The following is a 22,138-nucleotide window of genomic DNA, read 5'->3' as shown; positions in this document are numbered from 1 at the left end:
AAGGTTTTATGCCTCCTCCTGCACCTTTGGAGAAGGCAGTGCTGGAATTGGTGTGCTCCAAGTTTGTAAGTGGATTGAACCCCTCAGAGGAGCATGGAAACGATCCAATTCCCATTTCACCTGCCCACCCAGCTTGTCTTGGCTGTCATTCACCATCAGAGTTATCCCTCAGCGTCTCCAACACTTGCTGGCAGAGGACAGGCTGCCTTGCTCAGAAGATTGGGTCAGAAGGGATGGCTGCTTTGGAGATTTCGGTGTGACCAAAGCCTTTGCATGATCCCCTCCGTTGCCTTCTTCCCAACAGGCTTCCAGCTCCGCAAGGTGGAGGAGCAGCGGGAACAGGAGAAGCGGGACGTTGTGGGCAATGATGTGGCAACGATCCTGTCACGCCGCATCGCTGTGGAGTACAGCGACTCTGAGGATGACTCTTCGGAGTTCGATGAGGACGAATGGTCGGATTAACCACAGTCCCCATCCCCTTCTTCCCCTTCTCTCCTGGGTTAATATATTCTTAAAGAATCAGGTGGCCAAACCTTCGACCACTTCCTTTCTCATCCCGTAACCAAAGATGTGCCAAGGGTTTTCAGACAACCAGCAGCATATCTCCCCTCTCCCTCCCCCTCCGGCTTTGGCAGGACTTTGTGCTCTGCCTTTCCAAAAGCTCTCCTCACGGACACTGAGGATGCGGTGTTGGGATTTAGCTGGAGGGGGTGTAACGGTTGCTTATTTAAGAGAGCTAAACCTCCAGATTCTCGATGCCACCAGGCAGAGCACATATAAACCCTCCATCCTGAGGGATTTTGAAAGTAAAGATGGATGATCCTGTTGTGGCCGCGTGGCCTTTCAGATGAAGGACATTTTCAGCTAGTTTTCTCATTGCAACAGCAGACAGTTGATCTGACAGCTCTTCCTTTCCAGTGAATACTGGTAGTGCTGCAAGAAAATGGGCTTTAAATGTCTGTTCTCTGCTGCATCCCACTGTCAAATAATCAGATTTTTGGCACTAGTGCACAATTCTTTCCTCTTTTGACCCCCTAGTATTATTTCCAGACTACCCTGCGTGGGGTGCACTTCCTGGCTCTCGGGCTGTGGAGTGCGTTGGGTGCAATGCAAGGAGGGACTTTTTTTTTTTTTCTTTCCCTCTTTGAAAAGCTGCCTTTACCTTCCTCAAATCGCCTGGACTTGCTTCGCCAAGTCTGCCAAAGGAGACTTGCACAAAGGGATGCGAAGCCAGGGCAGAACAGTTGCTCGGCTTCCTGCTTCTGGGAGAGCAGAGGCACTGTCCCACTGAGACACATCTGTGTGGTCAGCGCTGAGCGGTGGCGAAACTCCGCTTTGCTGATTTCTCCAATTCATGCTGAGAGTGTGTTTAAAAAAAAAAAAAAAGTGCCTAAAGCAGGGAGATGGTGTGGGGAGGGGTTCTCTGAACACCAGGCACTTTGATCTTTGGCCTGTTCAGGGCAATGCTGCAGTCAGTTTGAAGAGGTGCTTTTTCTAGCGGGGTGACCATACTTTTTGCACAGGGACTTGAGTAGCAGAAAATGCTGGTATTACCTTTGCTTCCTCCTCCCTTCCACCTAAGGAGGGGAGTTTGTGTGCCTAAAACCATCTAGTATGTGAACCGAGTTGCCCATCTGTTCCATCAGACCTAACCTAGTCTTTTCCTGTAATTTTGTTATGATAATTCATTAGTTAATTTTAAGAGAACGTTTCTTCTCCTTACTAACCCTATGAATTCCTGGGCTGCTCACTACAGATACAGTACTGGCAGGGGGAGAAAATGGCAAACTTGAACTACCTGACCTAGGTTTTATTGCTGTTTTATATTACCTTATGTAGATTATAAGCATATCTTGGAAATCTAGAAACAAATACCCTCCCTGTGCTACAGATGTGCATTTTAATTTGGACGTGGTGCTCTCAGGGTCATGCAAGAAAGCAAGTCCAAAACCTTTAGGAGATGGTGGGTCCAGCTATTGCGTGGTGGGACCAGATGCACGTCCCATTAAGACCGACTCTCCAGCCTCTTTGGCTTTCCTACTGTAAAGTATTTTGCCAGCCTGTGCCTGTTCTTTCTTCTCTGGCTCGCCTCGTTTAATGATGTAGCTGATACCTGGAACGCCAGGCCCAGCCTGAGGCTGCCAGGTTGCTGAAAATCCTTCTTGGGGTTTGATTGATGGCTTCAGTTTGTGCCATTGAGTTCTTACTGATGTCTTGCGTGTGTGTGTGTGCGCATTTTTAATCTTTGCTGGAGCAGATGAGGGCCTGGAGGATGGGTTTTTCTGGGGTGCAGATCAAGCTGAGATCCAGTGTGACCCAGAGAGATTTATCGGACTGCTACACCATCGGATTTTTGTCCGCAAATCGGCTGCTAGGCAGCACGCGAAGGGCGTAGACAGTGAGGCATCCCAGTGGGCTGGGAACATCTGAGCAGTGCTAGTTCCAGGTTCTGGAAGAGGAAACAAACCCCTCGAGTGCCAGCGAGCCATCGTGCAGTGGAGGGCCTTGGAAATGCAAACTGATTATTGCTGCGAGCTGGGTAAGGGGGCTAGGGGAGAATCACTGCCTCTTGTTTTTCTGCTCTTTCTGTAAGCATCTTCCTCTGGCTTCTCTCGCAGACAGGTTCCTGGGGAAAACGGACCTTTAAGCTAACCCAGGCTGACAGCATTATCACACAGGGAAGTGAGGAGCTCGCAAATGCCAAACCTGGGTTAATTTTAAATTGCCTTAACTAGACTTGGCCCCTGTTGGGAAAGGGGAGAGCGAGTATTCCTGTCACGTGAAATACAGAAAAGTGCCATATTCTCTGTGACCCAGATGGATGGTCTGTCAGGCGGGGCCGTGCCTCGGGGCGTTGGGGACACGGTTGCCCCACGAGCTGCCTGTTGCACAAGGATGCTGTGTGGGCGATCGGCATGGCCGCGGGTGGAGTCTGCTCCTCTGACTGCCTCGCCTGTTTGCAAGGCCCTCCTGGCAGCAGGAGGGACGCTGCTTTGTCCGTGCAAGCCTGCTGTAACCACCCTCTGCTTTCAAACTTGCGTCCCGAGGTGAGAATCAAAACTGTTGGATCCTAAACAGAAGGGTTGTGGACAGGTAGGGAAGGTTTGGGTTTGTTTTTTTAAATCTTTGATTGCAAAAAGAAGTGGTATGAGCCTAGAGTTTAGATCCCTGAGAAACAACTGGTGTAAAGTGACCAGCTTTGAGTATGGTTGCAAAATCGCGGAGCACTGGGCCACCAAGTAAGCTTTAATATTTCTTAAACCAGTAGGGGAAGAGGAGAGGTGCCAAAAACAACCTTTGCAAGACAGAGCAGCTGTGCTGTAACTGCAGGGCTGCTGCCCCACATAGACCGAGGGCCTGTGCTGGACTCCCCTGCCATCTTTGTCATTTCGTGTTAACTTACTCCTTCCTCCCCTTTTTTCAGCGTAAGGCTGGGTTGAACGGCACGGCAGGCAAACCTCAAGCATTTCACAAAGCCAAAAGCGAGAGCTGGCAGCTGGGGTCCTCCCCGTCTTTCCATTTCAGCCCGACCCGTGTCCGTACAGAGACGCAGAGCCAGAGCAGCCATTTCACCCGTCCTGGGAGCCGTTTGCTCAGGGCGTGCAAGTTTGGGCAGGCCGCCGCTGCCTTCCCCTTCCCGGCGCCGCGTTCCTGGTTAAACATTCTCCCGGTGTCCTCGCCTGCAGTGCTTGGCTGCTGCTCCCGGCAGCCTCTCCCCCGCCGCCCCCCTTCCCGCGCTCGCAGGGAAAGCCTCGTCCCGGCTCCCCGGGCTCAGCCTGGAGCCTCATCCGCAGTCGGTGACCTTCACTGCTTTCTCCTCTCCTTATCAGACCCAAAGCACCAGACCGGATCGAGGGAAGGGGCTCCTGGAGGTCCCAGATGGCCAAGAAACTGTGCAGAGTCTCATTTCAGGGAAAGGATATATATATTTTTTTTTTTTTTCAGTCCGTGAACTTATTTAACGTGCCTCTTTTGAAAGTACCTGCCCTTGGCGGGCTCTGGAGGGGAGCTGGCTGGCAGAGCCTCGCGTGGGGCAGATGCAGCTGCCCCGGGTCAGGTTTCATTGCTGTTGGATTTCGGGGGGGTGCTTTCTTCTCTTCTTTTTTCAAACAAAGCCTTGAAGTGGGAAGTGGATCCAATGTTTTTATTACTGTATTAACGTTCATTTTAATTCATTTCAGAAACTAACCCATTTTTCTTCTTGATTAGAATGTCATAGAATTAGACGAGCTGTAACCCTCCTGAAGTGCCTTATTTTCCGACATGATATAAATATATTTATAAGAGTAATTATTCCACTTGTATCTTGGGGGTTTATTGCTGAGCAGAAGATATGGTGGGAGGAGAGATGGGAAGTGCCCTCGAAGGACTCAGCCAGCCTGGGGGTCAGAAGGGTGATGCTTGACAGATGCTCTCAGGGTGCAGGGGGTTTTCAGACCAAAGGAGTTTCAGCAGTGAAACTCTACTTAGAAAAAAGAAAAAAAAAAAAAAAAAACCAAAACCACAACCTCATGAGCAAAATGCTGTAGACTTGTTTGGTTTTCTTACCCCTGCAAAATAAACACCGATGGCCAGACTCTGCCTCGTGTGCACGGATGCAGCGGGCGTAAAGCTGCCGCTGCTGGGGGAACGGAGCCTGATCCGTGTCCGTACCTGTGCGTCCCGGCGCAGACTCGCTGCCTTCTGTGTTCCTGTGTAATGTCTGTCCGTGCTTTTCCCTGTCATTGCTGTGTAAGCCAGGCTTTCCTACTACTTTTTTTTTTTTTATAATCAGCTCAATAACCCCTGGATGAAGATCCCAATTGCAAAATTTTTTTGTAATGTACATGTAAAAAAAAAAAAAATTTAATTTTTTTGATCCTTTTTTTAAAACTGTAAACTTGATAAAACCTTTCTATCCAGTCAGTGCCTGCGTGTGTTACTCTGGGCATGTGTGGGGAGCCGCAGCGTGGTCCTTACACGTGGAAAGCGGCTGGTCCCAGGCAGAGGGGCTGCTGTGACTCCTCTGCGTGTGACTTCTCCTGCCCAGGAGCACGGGGAGGTGCTGGGCCATGTCAGCGGCTCGTGTCTGTACACCTGCGTCTTGCAGGGCTGCTGGGGTGTGATTTGGGGAGCCTGGCTGCATTTGGTGTTTTATTGAGGCCGCTCGGGCTGCGTTGTGTCCGCAGGAGCCTGGGCAGAGGGATGGAGAAAGCTGGTGGGTCCCGAGCTGTCTTGCAGATGCCATCCAGTACTGAAACGCAGCCGTGTCACGGTGGGCTGAGGATTATCGATGGTGGTAGCTAGTGCTGCCCGTGGTGGGTAATGACGCCAGGGAAGCACTATCCAGGAGGAGGTACCAGCCTCCCGTGTGTGCTCCCTGCCATACGAAATGAGCCCATGCTCCATCTTGCAAGAGCGGAGCTGCTGCAGCTGGGGTGGGAGGGGGCTGCTTCTGCTTTTTTTTTTTTTTTTTTTTTGGCCTCCATTTCAGCTGCTCAAGGTCCCTTCTGCAGTTAATCTGCCTGGCCCCAGCCACAGCAGCGATGGCTCGTGGCCCTTTTTTCAGGTGCCTTGTCTGGGTTTGGTACGTGAGCCTGGCGTGCGAGTGTATTTTCTTGCCGGTCGGTGCAGAGCAACAAAAGGATCTGTCCCTGCTGCTCCTCATCCCTGCATTTACCGCGAGCTTTGCTCTGCCAAATTCCCTTGGCTTCTAGGAGACACCCGTGCGCTTGCTCTGCAGCACTGTGCCTTTCTTGGCTGACAATAGTCCCTGGCTGCAAAACCTCATTAGATTAATTGGCCTTGCCAGCTTCTGAACAAGCAAGCCCTTTAGTCGTGCTGGGGCAGGGAGGGCAGGGGAAGGAGGGATCTCTTGGGCTTCCACACTCCCTGGTGTTGCGTGTCCCAGCTCCTGGCTCGAATCTGGGAGGAGCAGCCCGTGCCCTGGTTCCCTTGTCTGGATGGGTGCAGCTTTTTTTCGGGGGTATGCACTAGCACGTAGCCCTGTGCCTTTGGGGTACCAGCCCGTGGAAGTCATCTTTGGGCTGCTGGTTTATCCCCCTAAAAGACAGGGAAATCTCAGTCCTGGATCTGCCTTCCCAGGTAGCCCACCCGCCCCCAGCAAGGCGATCGCAGCACCCCATGCTTCGCCCTCCGCTTCTGCAAGCAACCCACGAGCCGGGGAGAGCTCCTGGCGACCGAGGAGTCTCGGCCGCTGCTCCCCAGCTCGGGGCTTAGCTCGGTGCAAGGAGGAGAAGCCCTGCAGTGAGATGAATCGTGTGCCCTCGGAGCCCGAGCCCTCTCGGTGAGCAGTGGTTTCGGATGGAGCTGCTGCAGCCGGGGGGGTCTCTGGGGCTCTGCTGTGCCTTGGCGCTCTGGCCTTGGCCCCAGCCTTTGATGTGTTTGCCTGTCTGTCTCTTCCATGGGGCTCGGCACCGGATCACAGCTGGCCGGTCTCCGGCTTCACAGGAGCCCACGTCTCCAAAGACCTATTTAATTTTCTCCTTCAAGGTGGTGTTAGCAACACCCAGAAGATGCTGCCGGCTGCCTTGGACGAGTGGGCTGCGTGTCCTTTCCACCACTGACGTCAGCTTCTCTCCCTTAATTCCCCCTCTGGGACCAAAGCGAGTGCAGGCGCTGCCAGCTCCGATCAGCGTTAACAGCCTGCTCTCCCAGTGTGTGGCAGCGCTCTGCCTTGCCAATGTCACCCCCGACTCGCGCTGCCTTCGTTAGCCAAGCAGCCATGGGTGGTGGGAGAGCATTACCCTCTTCCAACTCCCCGGGAAGGGCCCGCTGCCAGCAGAGAGTCCCCATTTCTTGCACGTAGGTGTGCTGAGATGGCAGCTCAGCCCCTGTAGAAATGGCTGACTCCTTCTCTCTCGTTCTCTTTCTGCCTTTTTTTTTTTTTTTTTTTCTTCTTTCCTCCTCCCTGCCTTTGCCGTTGCCTACGCGGTTGTGTGGGGAAGGCAATCGGCTCCCGTGCTGCGGATGGCTTTATCTGTAACTCTTCCATCTGCTCACAGCAGCTCACAAATAACCACAGGGTGCCAGAGGAATTATGTATTTGGAGCTCAAGTTTCTGCAGTCTGGCAGGGCAGCAGCTCTGCGCTGGGCTCATCCGCTCCCGCAAAGGCCAGTGCCTGCGTGTGGAGGGCTTAAGGCAGCCGGCGCGGAGCTGGGGCTACGGCCGGGGCCAAACGACGCTCCCCATCGCCGTCTCCAGGTCAGGTCGAGTTAGACAAAGCCCTGAGCCAGCGTGGGAACCCGCTCCCCTGCGAGCCGCTGCTGGGGAGCAGAGGGTGCTGCCACCCCTGGGTGCCTGCACCCTGGCCAGGCAGCCGAGGGCTCGGGGCGCGAAGCCGCCTTCTGCAGCGGATGTTGCTGCAGGGATACAATGGGAGGCTGCTGGGTGCTAGAGACGGACCCCTTCCCCCTGCTGTTTGCTGTCTCCCACCCTGAGCGGTGCTTTCAGACCGGCTCTCCCCCCCGGGAAGTGCTGGCCCACGTCTCCCGGAGCCACGGCTCTGGTGGTGGCCGGGAACGATGCTCCGCAGGCTGAGCCACACCGGGAAATGCCTCCCGCTGCCTTCGGCATTTGGTAAAACACTTAAGAGCAGGGCCGCGTTTTCTTCATTTCCTGCCTGCTCCTGCTTCCAAGGAAACAAAATCCCCCAAGCCAGGGCTGAGGTTTCTCGTCGAAGTCTAACCCAGGCCAATAACCAGAGCGGCTCAGCCCTCCCCATGGCCCGCCGTTCCCAGCCCGGCCGCCTGCGGTGGTTGCAGGGGGGGATGTCGGGGCTTGTGCTCCCTGCCGGGACGCGCCCATCGCAGCACCCCGGTACGTCACTGGGAGCAGAGACCCATCCCCAGGAGGCAGCGTGGGCAACAGGCAGCTCTCGGCTCTGCCCCAGGCAGGTCAGTCGGGGTTCAGGGTGCTGGCGGGAGGTTTTTAGGGTAGCAGCGACCTCCCTCTGTCCTCCCATCTGGCAAAGCCCTGTTGTTTTCGGCACCCGGGCGAGGGGAGGGAGGGCTCTTGCCTGGCTTTGCCGTGGTTACTGCCAGCGCTCTTGCCTGGCACCGCTGCTCTCGGCGAGGTGGCAAAGGGCAGGCGCTTGGAGCCGGAGCCGAGCTCCGCTGCTGCCATCGGGATGGGGGCTGCCCACAGCAGGGAAGGGGAGCAAACCCTGCCCCAAGCCCCATGCCCGCGCTGCGGCACAGGCAGGGTTTGGAGGCAAGAGGCTGCCTGTGGTTTACGGCATCTGCTGGGAGCCGTGGTGCTGGGCAGGGGGTGCCTGGGGAGGGCTGGGCCTGCCAGATGTGCGTGCACAGCTGGGGCCATGGTGTGACCACCCCTTTATCCTTCTCACAGCCTCTCGGCTTGTATTTTAACCCCAAAGCTGGGCCCTCGGTCCCCCCCCAGCCTCTCCCGCACATCGGCGGCGTGGGGGTGGCTGCTCGGCACTCCAGCATCTTCTCAGATGGATTTGACTATTTTTTATACGTCCGCTTTCTGCATCTTTCTCCACCAAAAAAGGGAGCAGGCTGGGCCCTGCTGTGGGCTGTTTATCTCCCCTCTCCGTGCTGCCTGCTCTGTCCCCCGAAGGTCTGGAGCAGCCAGGAAGGACTCCGGACTCGCTGGCTGGTGTGCCAGGAGAGCAGCCAGCCCCGCGTTCCGCCTCAGCTTTCCTCATCCATCCCGGCAGGAGGGGATCGGACACAGGTAGGAGCCAAAAGGCGCCTTTTCCAGCCAGGACACGGCACGCAGGGCAGCCACGCACCGATCGCCGGCCACCGTGGTGCCTGGTGGCAGCAGGGGAGGGGGCTGTGAGGGGTGACGCTCTCAGGGGACCCATGGGCGGTGGGTACGAGGGCTCCCCGAATTATCGGCCGGGGTGGGGAGCTGGGGACAGGCAGCCCCCTGGCCTGACGTGGTGCAATGCAGCTGGGTCGCGGTTGGGGTACGGTGCTGGGCTGTCGCTGTGGCCTCGCCCCCAGCTCCTGAGCCCCGTGGATCCCCCCGAGATGACCTTGGGAAGCCCATCAGCTCCGGCGCAGCCCTGTGCCCACCCCGAGAGGGGTCCCGGCAGACCTGCGTGGTGCTGCCCTTATCCCACGTGCCCACCCTGCAGCAAACCCTGGGCTGTCACCCTGTCCCCAGGGAGGTGACAGGGACCCCACGGAGCAGGAGGGACCGGCAGGGCTTGCCCACCACGGAGAAGGAAAGCGGCTGCTCCCTCTGAAGCCGTCAGCGGGGTAAGCACGAGGGAGAGCGAAGCTATTTAAGCTGCCGCACGATGTCGATGTGAGAAGAACCAGGTATAAAGTGCCTGGGAATAAAGCAGGGCTGGGGATTACAGGGTTTATCACTGCTGGGGGAGGTGGGCTCGGGGTGGAGGGTCTTCAGCTCACCCCAGGGCACGACGGGTGTCTCTAATCCCTGAGCTTTGCTCCTTTCTCCCGGCTTAACCTTAGAGGGGACAAGGGGAGCCCCAAATTCACTGAGCCCCAAATTCACTGAGCCCAGCCCCCAGAGAGCAGGAGATGTTGGTCTGCGGGTCCTTCGGCCTCCTCCCAGCCCCATCTCCCCTCGACGTTTGCTGCCGTAACTCCTTTCCAGCGCTCAGCTCGGCCGGGAAGCGGCAGGCAATCTTTATTTCCTTTGCAATAAACAGCACCAACCCTCCGGGCTGCCACCAGGTCCCCAAGCTCAAGGTGAAGCCAAGCCTCCGGGGCCGGCACGCATCCTGCACCGCCTGCGCCGCAGCACCCAGCCGGGCTCCGGCTGCTCTTCAGCCCTGGGCTCTGCCACATCCCGGCGTGTCTGCGGATGCACAAATGCCTGTAAGAAACCTGCTGCTCCCTGACCGGGGCTGGGCAGGGGCACGGGGGGCTCTTGGGGCACCAGAGCCCTGCTACCAGAGGGGATGAGCTGCCCTAATTAGCTTCGCCATCGTTAACCCTGCCTTCCCTGTGATGAGCGCTGCGTGCGAACAGCGTGGGCAGCAACGATGGGCATCCCTGATGTTATTTGAGCGGCACGGGTACCTCGGTGCGGGGGTCCTGAGCAGAGCCCCGAGCCCTCCTGTGCCAGGAGAGGGGCAGGGGTGCAGGCAGCTGCCTGGGATTTTGCTGTACTGGAGGCAGCAATAACAGCACAAGGCTGGATGCAGCCCCTCTGCCTGCCGGGCGCTGGACCGCTGTGAGGATGAGGATGGCCAGGGCCTTCGGTGCTGCTCCCCGGGGGCCGACTCCTGCTAACAGGATGTGATGGGTGGGGGCAGTGCTGTCGCTTGGGATTTCTTAACCGGGCACGGGGAAGGGGAGTGGGGAGAAGGCCCTGCCTGGACTCGGGGCGACAGCACGGGGACCCTGAACCTGCTTCCCCCCGCACGAGCCGCCATTCCCAACCCGGCCCCTCCCCAGCATCAAACAGCCGCACCTTGTATCACAAACTACTTTTATTCCCCTCCCCGTGGTTGTAAACAAGAAGCACCCCCCACCCCCCCACCCCCAGCCCCACCGAGGGGTCCCCTTCCCAAGGGGCCTCTTCACATCCATCACCCCCCCCCCCCAAAAAATGTGCAAATCCAGTCCCAGTGCAAAGAAAGACTTTGGCGGGGGGGGGGGGGGCACACACACCCCTGGGTGCCATGAAGGGGGTGCAGCACCCAAGGGACCCCAAAGCCGCTCGGTTTGGGGGTGCAGAGCCTCCAGCAGCACCCTCTGCCCGAAGGCAGCGAGCACTAGAGGGCAGCAAGCCCCAGCGCTGCGCCGGAGGGAGGGAGGCATTAAAATCACATTAAATAATAATTTAAAAAATAATAAATAAATGGATGGACGGCTGGGAGAAGGGGGTGGGTTTGAGTCCCTCCTCCTCCAGCAAGCAAGTTTCCTCCCCCCCCCCCCATCCTTCCCCCAAACGTACAAAATATATTTTAATTATCTGAGGTAAATAACGAGGCTGTAAAAAAAGCAAGAGGGGAGCGAACGTTCCTGGTATCGCCCTCCCTTAAAAAAATAAAGCATCATAAATAGTTTTAAAGAAAATATGAGGATCTTCTCCCCCCCCCCCGCGCACGCATAAATATAGATTATATTATGGTTAAAAAATATGTTTTTCTCTACTGTAAATTCAAAAAGTGGAAAAATAGAGGAAGAGAAGGGGCTGTGCCCAAAAGGACGGGGCTGGGAATAGCTGCTCGAGTCTGAGAGCTCCTGCGATGTGGCTTTGGGAATGAAAAAATGGGGGGGGGGGGAACCAACCACAAAAAAAAAAAAAGGAAAATCCCCCAACCGCAATCGGTGAGTGAAAGGTGCAGAGAGGCTGGGGAGGGGGGACGCGTCAGACGTCACTGGGGGAGCGGGAGCGGAAAGGCATGGTGGGGGAGAAGCACCCGCAGCACACGGTCCACAGCACTTTCTGGATCTCCTGGTTCCTGAAGGCGTAAATGACGGGGTTGATCATGGAGTTGTAGGTGGCGGGAAGGAGGGTGATGTAGGTGTAGAGGGCCGGGTAGCTGTAATCCCCCAGGAGACAGTAAATGGCGAAGGGCAGCCAGCACGAAGCGAAGGTGCCCAGGATGACGGCCAAGGTGGCGATGCCTTTTCGGGTGGTGACGTAGTGGGAACTGGCCAGGAAATGTCTCTGGACGGCGATCTGGTGGGCGTGCCGGCAGACGATCTTACAGATCTGCACGTAGAGCTGGAGCATTACCGCAAAGACCATGAAGAAGGAGACGGAGAGGATGATGAGGTGGTTCTTCGTCAGGGGCTTGACGATGCTGCAGGCAGAGGGCTCCTTCAGGCAGTTCCAGCCCATGATGGGCAGGAGCCCGTAGCAGATGGATGCTCCCCAGGTGAGGATCAACATGATGTAAGTCCTGGTGACCGTCCTCTCCGAGTAGTAGGTCAGGGCATTGTAGAGGGACAAGTAGCGGTCGATGGTGATGGTCAGCAAGCTGCTGACACTGGCCGTGAAGGAGGTGACCAGGAGCCCCACCGTCAGCAGGCTGACCGCCTCCGACGGGATGAAGTAGACAAAGGCAAAATGCAAAATCAACCCCAAACCGGCCAGGAGGTCGGCTGTGGCCAAGCTGCCGATGAGGAGAAACATGGGAGCCCGGAAAGCCGGGGTGTAGAAGATGACCACCACTACAATGGCGTTCTCGCAGGAAATAATGGTCCCGGAGATGCAGAGGACAACGTCCCATGGGTTCAAGGCAAGGGGTTGCACCACAGACTTCAGGTCCAAGGAGCTGCCGCTGCCGTTCCTGGCTGCGAACCAGCCTTGCTGGCCTTCGCTGGAGTTGGGGGGCCCGTCCTCCATCATGCTGGTGGAGGCTGACCTGCCGGAGCCGAAAGCAAGAGCAGCCCCCTCAGCACCCGCTGCCCTTGGTAGGGACTCACTCGAGATCTCCCCGTGCCCCCCAGCCAGGGACGGTCCTGCCTCCCCCCAAAAGTTATTTCTGGGAGGGGGGACAGAGTGGCTCCTCGCTGTTTGCTCTGAGGGGATTTTTCTGGAGAAGGTGGTTTGGTTTTAATTCTTTTGCAAGCAAAGAAAAATAAATATGTGAATAAAGGTGGCGAGGAGAGGGGGGAACCCCCGCTCAGCTCGCTCCTGCCTGCCTTGGCTGCTGGCTGGGGTTTGTGCACCACATGATTTTGGTGGAGAAATACAGGGGGGCAGGACCCCCCCCCAGGGCTTCGGGGCAACACTTAGGGAATCCCGGGGACCCTGTTCCCCCGGGACCAGCACCCTGGCGGGGAGATACACCGACCCGGCCCCGCACCCCCCAACCGGGGGGGATCCCCCCTTGCCTTGGGGAGGTGGGGTGTCAACCCCTCCCGGGGCCAGACAGCACAGCTGCCCCTCGCCCCCTTCCCAGCAGAACCCTTTCACTTTGGCCCCCCCCGAAGCGGACTCACCCCCCCCCCCCGTGTCCCCCCGTGTCCCCCCCCGGTGCCAGGCACTCACCTGCCGCGATGCTCGGGGCCCGCTGCCATGGGCGCCGCCGAGTTATAGTGACCGAGCCCCGGCGGGGGGGGGGGGGGTGTTTGATGATGATATGGGGGGGGGGGGGTGACTCACCACCATCACACCCCCCCCCCCCAGCCCCGTTCTCACCGCTGTGACGTCAATGGCGCGCCGGAGCCAATCAGCGCCCCGCGAGGCAGCGCGGGCGCGCGCGCGCCGCATAGTAATCGCGCTGGGGATGGAGCAGCCCATTCATAAAAAAACAGCCCCCCCCCCCCCCCCCGCCCCAACCCTCCGCCTCCCACCCCCGGCCCACGCCGCCCCCCGGGACCCCCCGCTCCCCCCCCCCCCCCGCCCAGGACCCCTCGGCACGTCCTTACCCAGCCCTTGCAGGGCCGTGCTGCAGAGGAGGGGGGCGCAGGCTCCCGCCCCCGTTGCAGAGGTTTGGGGGCTCCGCTTTGCACGCTGGGCGTGGGGGGTGTGTGTGTGGGGGGGGTGGTCCAGGGGGAATGGGGGGAGCGACGCTGGGTTCTCCCCCGCACAGCCCGGGGTGCGTAGCCCCCCCTCCGCTTCCCCAGCGGGTCCCCCCGGCCCGGCTTTCCCACGCGGGCCTGAATAATTCATCGCCGGGAGAACCGGGAAGGCCCGGCCTGGGGGGGGGGGGCTGCGGGAAGGGCGGCTGGCAGGGAGCCCTCCTCCCGGGGGGGGTTGAGGAGGAGGAGGAGGGAGAAGGCGTGCGCACCCCCGGGACCTGCCGGGACTCTCCCCCGCGCCGGTTCCCTCGAAGCCCGGTGCATTTCAGGCCTTTCCCGGTAACCTGTCCCCGCCGGGGGGGGGGGAGGCGCGTTTGGCCAGTTCCGGCCCCGCTGCCAAAGCGTGGCGGGTCCCGGGGTGCCCGGGCCGGGCTGCGGGACTCCGCGGGGGGCGGGAGGCCCCGGTGCAGCTGCAGCCGCCGCCTCGGAGCACGGACAGGGGCCAGGAGGGCTCGGCACGGCCCGGCACGGCTCGGCTCGGGTCGGCCCGGCCCGGCTCGGCTCGTTTCGGCTCGTTTCGGCCCGGCCCGGCCCGGCCCGGCGGGAGCTGTTCGCGGTGCTGAACGCCTCCTCGACGGCGCGGCCCCGGGTCCCGGGAGGGGCGGGACGGGCGGAGGGACCCGCCGCAGCCCCGGGGAGGGTCACGGTGCCCCGGGCACGGGGCTGGGGGGTGCGGGGCTGGGGACGGAGCGGCTGTGCGGTGCGTGTGCAGCGCCTGTGCAGCGCGGGGCGAGAGTGCAGTGCGTGTGCAGTGCACAGGCAGTGTGCAGTGTGTGCAGGGCGTGCAGTGTGTGCAGGGCGTGCAGTGCACAGGCAGTGTGTGCAGTGGCTGCAGTGGGTGCAGGGCATGCAGGGCGTGCAGTGCACAGGCAGTGTGTGCGGTGGCTGCAGTGGGTGCAGGGCGTGCAGTGCACAGGCAGTGTGCGGTGTATGCAGGGCGTGCAGGGCGTGCAGGGCATGCAGTGCACAGGCAGTGTGTGCAGTGGGTGCAGGGCGTGCAGGGCATGCAGTGCACAGGCAGTGTGTGCAGTGTGTGCAGTGGGTGCAGGGCGTGCAGTGCACAGGCAGTGTGTGCAGTGGGTGCAGTGTGTGCAGGGCGTGCAGTGCACAGGTAGTGTGCGGTGTATGCAGGGTGTGCAGTGTGTGCAGTGTGTGCAGGGCGTGCAGTGCACAGGCAGTGTGTGCAGTGTGTGCAGTGTGTGCAGTGTGTGCAGTGTGTGCAGGGCGTGCAGTGCACAGGTAGTGTGCGGTGTATGCAGGGTGTGCAGTGTGTGCAGTGTGTGCAGGGCGTGCAGTGCACAGGCAGTGTGTGCAGTGTGTGCAGTGTGTGCAGTGTGTGCAGTGTGTGCAGGGCGTGCAGTGCACAGGCAGTGTGTGCAGTGGGTGCAGTGGGTGCAGTGTGTGCAGGGCGTGCAGTGCACAGGCAGCGTGTGCAGTGCACGCAGTGGGTGCCGCGTGTGCAGTGGGCGCTGGGGGTGCAGCTCCCGGCCCTCCGGAGCCCCCCGAGACCGGGACAACCCCGCTTTTCCCACGGCCACGGCAGCGTGCAGGCGGCGAGGTGTGGGGGGGGGGGCGATGCACCTGCCGAGCGGGGCCCCCCCCATGGGCCGAACCCCCCGGGGCGGAGCTGGACGAGGCGGGGCCGCCCCTACCCGCCCCCCCCGCCTCCTCCGGGGCCGCCTCCCGCGGGCGCGCATGTGCCCGCGGCTCCGCTCCGCTCTCCCGGGAGCTCCGCGGCGCCGCAGCCGACACCTCCCGCTGGGATCGGGCCGAGCCGAGCCTGGCTAAGCCGAACTGAGCCGAGCCTGGCTAAACCGAGCATAACCGGCCCGGGCCATGGCCCCGCCGTGCGCCGGGGCGCTGCGCTGCGCGCTGCTCTGTGCGCTGCTGTGCGCGCAGGGGCCCGCACCCACCCGCGCAGGTACGGGGGAGCAAGGGGGGGGGGGGGGCGGGAGGGGGGAGTTTGCAGCTTTGGGGCAGCTGAACTTTTTGGGGGGATTCTTTTGTCTCGGGGGTTCCCCTCGCACCCGGCCCCCACGGGACTTCTTCACCTGTGATGGGGTCGGGAGACCCCCGTTCCCCCGGCTGGCCCCGGTTTGGGGGGACGGACGGACGGGACCCTGCTCCTGCTCCCAGCCCCGGGCTGGGACCCCCAGGGCCGGGAGGGGTGTCCTGGGCCGCTGTGGGACAGACGAGGTGCAGGGTCTGGCCTCCTCTCCGAAGAGCGGGGGGGATATCGTGGCGCGTGGTGGTTTCTGTGGTGGGGGAGCGGGTAGCGGAGCCGTCATCCTCCCGCCCGGGGTGCCTGCAACTCCGGGCATCAATTATGCAAACCCCAGACTTGCTCCTGCTCCCCTTCTCCCCTCCCCCTGCTGCTCACGGGAGACATTTCCACCCTGACTTGTCCCACCAGGACCCACTCGTGTTCCCAGAGCTCCCATCGGGCTGGGGCTGCCCTCAGCCCCCCTTCATTTCCCTCTCCCTCCCCACACCTGACGGCAGGAGCGGGAGTTGACAACGTTGGGCTCAAACGTCTGTTCCTGTGCCTGCCGCGATAAAAATAACTTAAATTATAAACCTGCCTGAAACCCTTGCGAACAAAGTCCTACTTTCCCATTGGTTCCCGGCAGGTCTCTCAACGCTGGAAGGGGGGGCCCGGTGGCGTGCCCACCACGCCGTAGCCATGGCAATGGGGCCGCAGCATCCCACTTCACGCCTTACGCCACCAGTTGCCCCCTTTGCTTTTGCTGGGGGGGGAAGTGGGAGAAGGAAAGGGTCTCTTCTATCAGGCGGGCATAGCCCAGGTAGCTAGGTGGACCCTAAAAGCTGGGGGGGGGGGGGGGGGTGTTCCAGCCCCCAGCACCCTCCTGCGAGCTCTGGGGGGGGGGGTGTTGTTTGTCCCGTGAGAGCCTGGAAACGTGTCCAGGATGGGCAACGGCTCCCGGCTCCTTCCCGGGATGGTGCAAACACGGGCGTGGGACGCAGGGAGGTGCAGGCAGGGCCTGGCCGCGGCTCCCCCTTGCAGCCTCCCTCGCTGACAGTCATCGCTGTAAATTAATGATGAGCGTGTGTGTGGGGGAAGAGCTCATGGCAGAGCAGCTCCGCGAACGCCCAAGTGACTCACCGCCATTGCTGGGACGATGGGGAGCGGGGGGGTCCTGCAGGACGGTCTGGGGGGGGCAGAGGGGTGATGCTGCTTAAATAACCCCGACCGGGCTGCTGGGAGCAGCTGGGCTGGTGCTGCTGCGTTGTCTCTTTTAAACCTCCACCAAGAGATCCAGGGCTGGGGAGGGGTTGCCCTGCGCTGTGGCCCGCTGTGGGTGATGGGGTGAGCCCTGCGTGTCCCGGGTGGCCATGGGTGCTGGGAGCTGTGGGGTGCGGGATATCCCGTGGGTGCTGGGAGCCGTGGGGTGCGGGATGTCCCCTCTCTGGAGAGCTGGTGATGCTACAAACACACCTGGGACGGGTCTGTTAGTGGGTTTGGTGCTGCACGAGGTGCCTTCATCCCTCCTGCTGCACTGTGAGAAATCCTCCTCCATGGAGCAAAGGGTCCAGCCCTGACCCCACTGCCGGGGGGACGGCTGCTGACTCAGACCTCACCCCTTTCCCCTGGATTTGGCAGGAGAGTGCAGCGAGCTGAGGTCCTGCGAGACGTGCACGGCCAGCACCACCTCGCGCAATGCCACCGGCTGCGTCTGGGTGGGCTGTGGGACCCTCGAGGAGCCAGGTGAGGGGGTCGGCAGGGCAGCACCAAACCTGGAGGGGAATCAGCCATGTAGGGGGAGAGTGAGGGGCTCCCACAGCCCCTGGTGCGCACAGCCAGGGGTTATCCCGGGCCTCTGACCTGCTGCAGGGCTGGGACTGTGCCGGCAGCTCAGCACCCTTGGGTGCTTGGTCCCAGCTGCTTTCCATGGTCAAAGTCTGTCTCACCCAACGCATCCCGGGGGGAGGCAGGGGATCTCTGCCAGCCCAGCGAGCAAGGGTGTGGGATTTCGGTGTGTGCTGCTCCCAGCCACGTTGGGTTTGGGGTAACGCCAGGAACCCTCCACTTCCCCCTCCGTGGAGGTGCGGATGGAGCAGCACCAAGCGATGGAGGTGGCAGAAAGCTGGCTGTTTATAAAGCACTTGTTTGGGGCTCTTCTCTGTTGTGGTGCTATGCGAGCCCCAGCTTGCAGCCCCTCAGATTGATGCCCACCCCTGGGAACGAGTCCTCGCCATCCCAAACCCTCGGGTGCCCAGGGCAGCCCTGGGCCCAAATGCCATCGGATGTGCTGGGTGCCCCCACGGGCTGGTTTGCCAGGGGGTCCCTTGGGAAAACCCTGCTCCCTCTTCCCGCAGAGACAGGGAGCTGCATGCAGAGAGGGGCGGCAGCGCGGGAGACCTGTGCACTCTACAACACCAGCGCCCTGTGTCGAGGTAACCCTGTTCCCCCTGTGACAGCAGGTCTTCCCCAGACCCCAACAGCCCCCCCCAGACCTAGCAGCCTTCGGGATGGAGGTGCTGCTGTGGGTGCTGGGGCCGTGGGGATGAAATCCCACCCCCAGGACAGGGACGTGGGGCAGGGGGTGCATGGTGATGTCCCTTGACAACCCTCTTCCCCCCCCCTCGCCTCTGTCACTGCCTCCAGCAGCGCTGAAGTCCCCCACCGAAGAGCCTCCGCAGTCCCATAGCAAGGAACCGGCGACGCATTCCCCAAGTGAGCGGGTCTGGGGGGGTGGGAGGCGGTGGGATGGGGTGAGGGGTCCGGGTGCCCCAGGGGACAGTGGCCAGTGGGATGGGACAAGCCGCTTCCCTCCGCGTCTCGCATCCCCTTGGGAAGGATGAGCAGAGCCGCCCTGTACCCATGGGTTGCATCCATGGAGCTTCAACCCCAGCTGTGCCCAAGGAGGTGTCAGTGCCATCCCTGGGGTCCCAGCTCGGTCCCTCTCGCCCTGTCCCCCCCACCCCGGCCCTGAGCAATGTTGCTGTGGGCTGCATACCACCCCGCAGCCCCCCCTCAGAACCAGCCCTGCTGCCATCCGTGCTGGGAAGTGCCGTCTCCATCTGGGTTGGAGCAGGGGCTGGGAGTGGAGAAGGAGCCTCTTCCAGGAACCGGGAACTGGAGAGCATCAGGCTAATTACGGCAGTAACCGGAGCCCAGAGCCCTCTGAATTATTGATCCCACTGGGATCCTTTCACCGCTGGCTCCTCTCTCGCATGGTGCCGGCTGTTCTGGCGTGGGAAGGGGTCGAGCCCATCCCTGCATCTGCTGTCAATGGGGACATCCCAGCCCTGTGCAGATGCTGGGGTCTGCGTGGACCCCAAATCCCCTCTCCTTGACAGGGGCATCAGTACCCCAGGGATGCCAACAGCACCCGTAACCCCCCCACCCTGTTTTCCCCTGCCATTAGGGACCACCACCACCAGCGCCCCGTTGACAGGCAGCCCTGAATTTCACCCGCCCGGCTTTGACACGGCCAGCTTCATCGGCGGCATCGTGCTGGTGCTGAGCGTCCAAGCCGTGGTCTTCTTCATCATCAAGTTCATCAAGTCGAAGGACAGCACCTACCAAACGCTGTAAGGCTCCCGCGCCCCCGGCCGGGATGGAGGGGGGGGAGCCCGTGCCAGCTCACGCCTGGGCCAAGTCCACCCTTGAAGCCAAAAATGGGGGTCAGCCCCGGTGCGTGGGGCTCCGTGGCCCGTCTGGCCGTGTCCTGTCTCGCCGCTGAGTGTTGTCTCCCGTGGCTGTTTGTGCCGTCCATCCTCGCCCAGCGTGGGGAGGATTTGGGAGATGGAGGGGCTCATCCTCCCCTGCCTGTCCCCTCGCCGGTGTCCGGCTGTCCTGCCGCCTCCTCTGTCTGCTGCTGCCTGGCCGGATCCTGGCTCTGAGCCCCGTGGGGAGCACGGGGCCCCCAAATCCAGCCCCCCCCGAGCTGAGCCAAGTGGGGGCCTGTTGTTCTTCTTCTCCCTCGCCTGGTGCCGTGGGGCTCGCCGTGTCTAACGGGGGGGGCCGTGCCTTGTCTCTCTTTCCTTGCACGCTGCCAGAGAGGACAACCAGTAGGTGCTGGGTGCCGGCGGAGATGGGGAGGGGGCTGCGCCTCTGCACCCCCCGAGCGTGACCCTTCTCTCGCCCCTTCCTGGGGGGGGTGGGGATGGCGTGGTCCCTCTCTCCCGGTTTGCATGAAGGGGGTTTCCCGGCTGGTTTGCTGTTTTCCTGGGAGTCGTTAGTGGTGGAAGGGAAGGGGGTGTCCCCCCTCACCCCCCTTTCGTGCACACAGCCCCTGGTGGGATGCAGCCGATGAGTGGCCCCAGCATCCCCCCAGCCCTGTGGCAGCAGGGTGCAGCCTCCCCCCCCCCCGAGCACCCTCATTAGGACGGGAGCTGCAGGGCCCAGTTTGCCCCTAGTTAGAGAGTACTCAGGAGCCCCCCTCCCCACTCTGGGCACCCCCTGATCCCCCCGCTGCACCCCCTACCCCATTGCCTCCCCACCGCCTTGGGGCTCACTGAGGGGGGGCCTTGGAATCCCCTCTTTCCCCAGCGGGCTCTCAGGTGCTTTTCCCTTCTGTGTTTTGGCTGGAGCCCCCAGCCCCCTGCTCGGACCACCCCCCAGCCGCTGCCCCCCCCCCCCCCCCAGCCCCTCCGTGCCCACCGGAGGAGCAGAGCCAGGGCCTTACTGTGTGCTTTTGCTGTGCCTCTGTGTTGCTGTGGGGGTGTCTGGGGTGGGGTGGGGTGGGGGGTCCCCAGCTTCCCCCCCCCCCCCCCCCCGTTCCTTTCTGTGTGTTGTTTTGGGGAGGGGGATGCGTGCTGTGTGTTGTGGGGTGAGATTTGTAGCTCGGGCTGCCCCAATTAAACTCTGCGAGGTGGTGTCTGTCTTGTGTCTGGGGGGGTTCGTGTAGCTGGGGTGGGGGTTCGGGGCAGGTGGGGCATGGCTGCAGAAAGCCTGTGCCCCCCATCCCTCCCCTGTGATAGCTCCCACCCAATTCCCAGGGGCCAACCCTCCTCCATGGCATTGCCACCTGCAGTGCAGCGGGGTGGGCACTGGGCACCCCCCCCCCTTCCATCCCCTGCTCCCTGGGGGTTGTGGGGGGCTGGACACCCCCCCACCCAGGGCAAACCCACCCGGACCCTATCTGCTACGCGCTCTTCTCTGTCTGCTGCACCAGGATCTGAGGCTGCTGCGTGCCCGGGGCTGGGGAGATGCTGCCCTCGTCCTCCCTGGGGAAGGCAGAGAAGAGGCCAGCGCTGCCGGCGTCCCTGCCCGCTGCCAGACTGTCCCCACCCCGGCCACAGGGTCCCTGCCCACACCACAACTATGCAAAGGTGGCTCTGCCCTAGACTGCCCTCTCTATCGCGGGGGGGACCAGGGTGGGACACGTCACCCAGGCCTGACCCCTGTCCCCGGTGCGGCTGGGATGCTCCGGGGTGGGGGGGGGTTGCACCCAGTGTGGCCACAGTTGCAACCTCTGGCTACTCCCTGGGGTGGCGGGGGGGGGGGAAGAGCAGGATGGAGGAGGGCAGCAGGGTGTGGGGGTCCCACCAGCCCTGAATCCCAGCCTTGGGCTCTCCCCCTTGCCCCCAAAATGCTTGTCAGGAGCCTGGGGGACCCAGGGCATCAGCAGACACGTGGCCACGGCTGGCAGTGGGGTGGCCAAGCCCCCAGCCCCACGCAGGGCAGAGCCTGACATGGCGCAGGGGGGGACAGAGACCAAATAAAGGATTTTCCTCCTATTTCTGATGTCCGTGTCGTGGTCACCCATCACCCCCAGAGCCCGAGTGGTGGGTCCTGCCCTGGGAAATTTTGGTTGCAAACCCTGTACCTGCAGTTGGGGACGTGGCTGTGTTCTGCCCACAGGTTGGTGTTGGCGGGTGGTCTCAAGTGACCCCAGTCCTCCCAGTGACCAGGGGAGGGGAACCAGTACGGAGAGGGGTGATGCCATGCTGGAGCTTGGAGCAACAGGACATCGTAGCCTCCTGTCCCAGGGATCCCACCCCGTGGTGTCCCTCTCCGTAGGGCACATCCCCTCGCCTGGCCCCGGGGGCTGCAGCGGGCAGGGGTGGATGTGGGCTGAGGCTGGAGGAATTGGGGGATTCACTGGGCTGGGCGCCCCGGCTGCGATGAGTGTGGGAACCTCTGCGGCCGCATCCAGCCCCGCTAACGCTGGGTGCCCCAGGGATGGCAATGGGGAGGAGGGACGCGTTCCTTCCCGCAGTGGCAGGCAGGAGAGCGGGCAGGGCGTGTGCCGCAGCCCCAGCTCTGCCTTCCCCGAAATGGTGCTGGGGCCGAGCAGCAGGCCTGGGCAGGCAGGGCGCAGTGTCCCGCCGTCCCCAGGCACCCGATGTCCCCGTTCCTCCCTCCTGCCCCGGGCTGGCCCAGCCCTGCCGTGGGAACAAGGCTGGGACGGCTTGTCTGCCTGTGCGGGGCCTGTCTGCCTGTGCGGGGCCTGTCTGCCTGTGCGGTGCTTGTCTGCCTGTGCGGGGCCTGTCTGCCTGTGCGGGGCCTGTCTGCCTGTGCGGGGCCTGTCTGCCTGTGCAGGGCCTGTCTGCCTGTGCGGGGCCTGTCTGCCTGTGCGGTACTTGTCCGCCTGCACGGTGGCTTCTCTGCCTGCACGGCAGCCCAGCCCAGGGTGCTGTGCCAGCTTGTCCCTTGCATCCCACCACAGACCAAGGTTTT

The 22,138-nt window shown here is 61.5% G+C and overlaps 3 protein-coding genes across 7 annotated transcripts in view; 2 read left to right on the top strand and 1 right to left on the bottom strand.

Moving 5' to 3' along the window:
• The window catches only part of WASF2 (WASP family member 2), a 33,133-nt gene extending 28,232 nt beyond the window's left edge, over positions 1–4,901 (top strand). For both annotated transcript variants that reach the window (XM_075774059.1, XM_075774060.1), the window contains exon 9: positions 305–4,901. In XM_075774059.1, the coding sequence (XP_075630174.1) occupies positions 305–462 (158 nt within the window). In that variant the 3' untranslated portion in view covers positions 463–4,901. The remainder of the gene's footprint in view (positions 1–304) is intronic.
• Positions 4,902–11,280: 6,379 nt separating this feature from the next.
• Positions 11,281–12,452, bottom strand: GPR3 (G protein-coupled receptor 3). Its single transcript, XM_010309852.2, has one exon. It carries the CDS (start codon positions 12,308–12,310, stop codon positions 11,324–11,326), a length of 987 nt encoding a protein of 328 aa, XP_010308154.2. The 5' UTR covers positions 12,311–12,452; the 3' UTR covers positions 11,281–11,323.
• A 2,686-nt stretch (positions 12,453–15,138) lies between these two features.
• On the top strand, positions 15,139–21,195 carry CD164L2 (CD164 molecule like 2). 4 transcript variants are annotated; one of them, XM_075773948.1, is made up of 6 exons: positions 15,139–15,409; positions 17,111–17,215; positions 17,827–17,904; positions 18,119–18,184; positions 18,879–19,044; positions 19,513–20,168. In XM_075773948.1, exons 1-6 carry the CDS (start codon positions 15,325–15,327, stop codon positions 19,526–19,528), a joined length of 516 nt encoding a protein of 171 aa, XP_075630063.1. In that variant the 5' UTR covers positions 15,139–15,324; the 3' UTR covers positions 19,529–20,168. The 4 variants fall into 4 exon arrangements, with proteins under 4 accessions (XP_075630063.1, XP_075630062.1, XP_075630065.1 ...); XM_075773947.1 differs by having other exon boundaries at positions 18,116–18,184; positions 19,513–20,166; XM_075773950.1 differs by lacking the exon at positions 19,513–20,168 and adding an exon at positions 20,631–21,195 and having other exon boundaries at positions 15,140–15,409.
• Positions 21,196–22,138: the final 943 nt, after the last annotated feature.

This window comes from Balearica regulorum, chromosome 22 (assembly GCF_011004875.1).
Source record: "Balearica regulorum gibbericeps isolate bBalReg1 chromosome 22, bBalReg1.pri, whole genome shotgun sequence".
Classification (NCBI taxonomy): domain Eukaryota; kingdom Metazoa; phylum Chordata; class Aves; order Gruiformes; family Gruidae; genus Balearica; species Balearica regulorum.
This window is presented reverse-complemented; position numbering and strand designations above follow the sequence as displayed.

Coding starts and splice junctions, on each gene's coding strand:
- GPR3 (XM_010309852.2), bottom strand. CDS start 12,310: ATGATGGAGGACGGGCCCCCCAACTCCAGCGAAGGCCAGCAAGGCTGG.
- CD164L2 (XM_075773947.1), top strand. CDS start 15,325: ATGGCCCCGCCGTGCGCCGGGGCGCTGCGCTGCGCGCTGCTCTGTGCG. Junction 15,410..17,110: donor GCCCGCACCCACCCGCGCAG/GTACGGGGGAGC, acceptor TGGATTTGGCAG/GAGAGTGCAGCGAGCTGAGG. Junction 17,216..17,826: donor TGGGACCCTCGAGGAGCCAG/GTGAGGGGGTCG, acceptor CTCTTCCCGCAG/AGACAGGGAGCTGCATGCAG.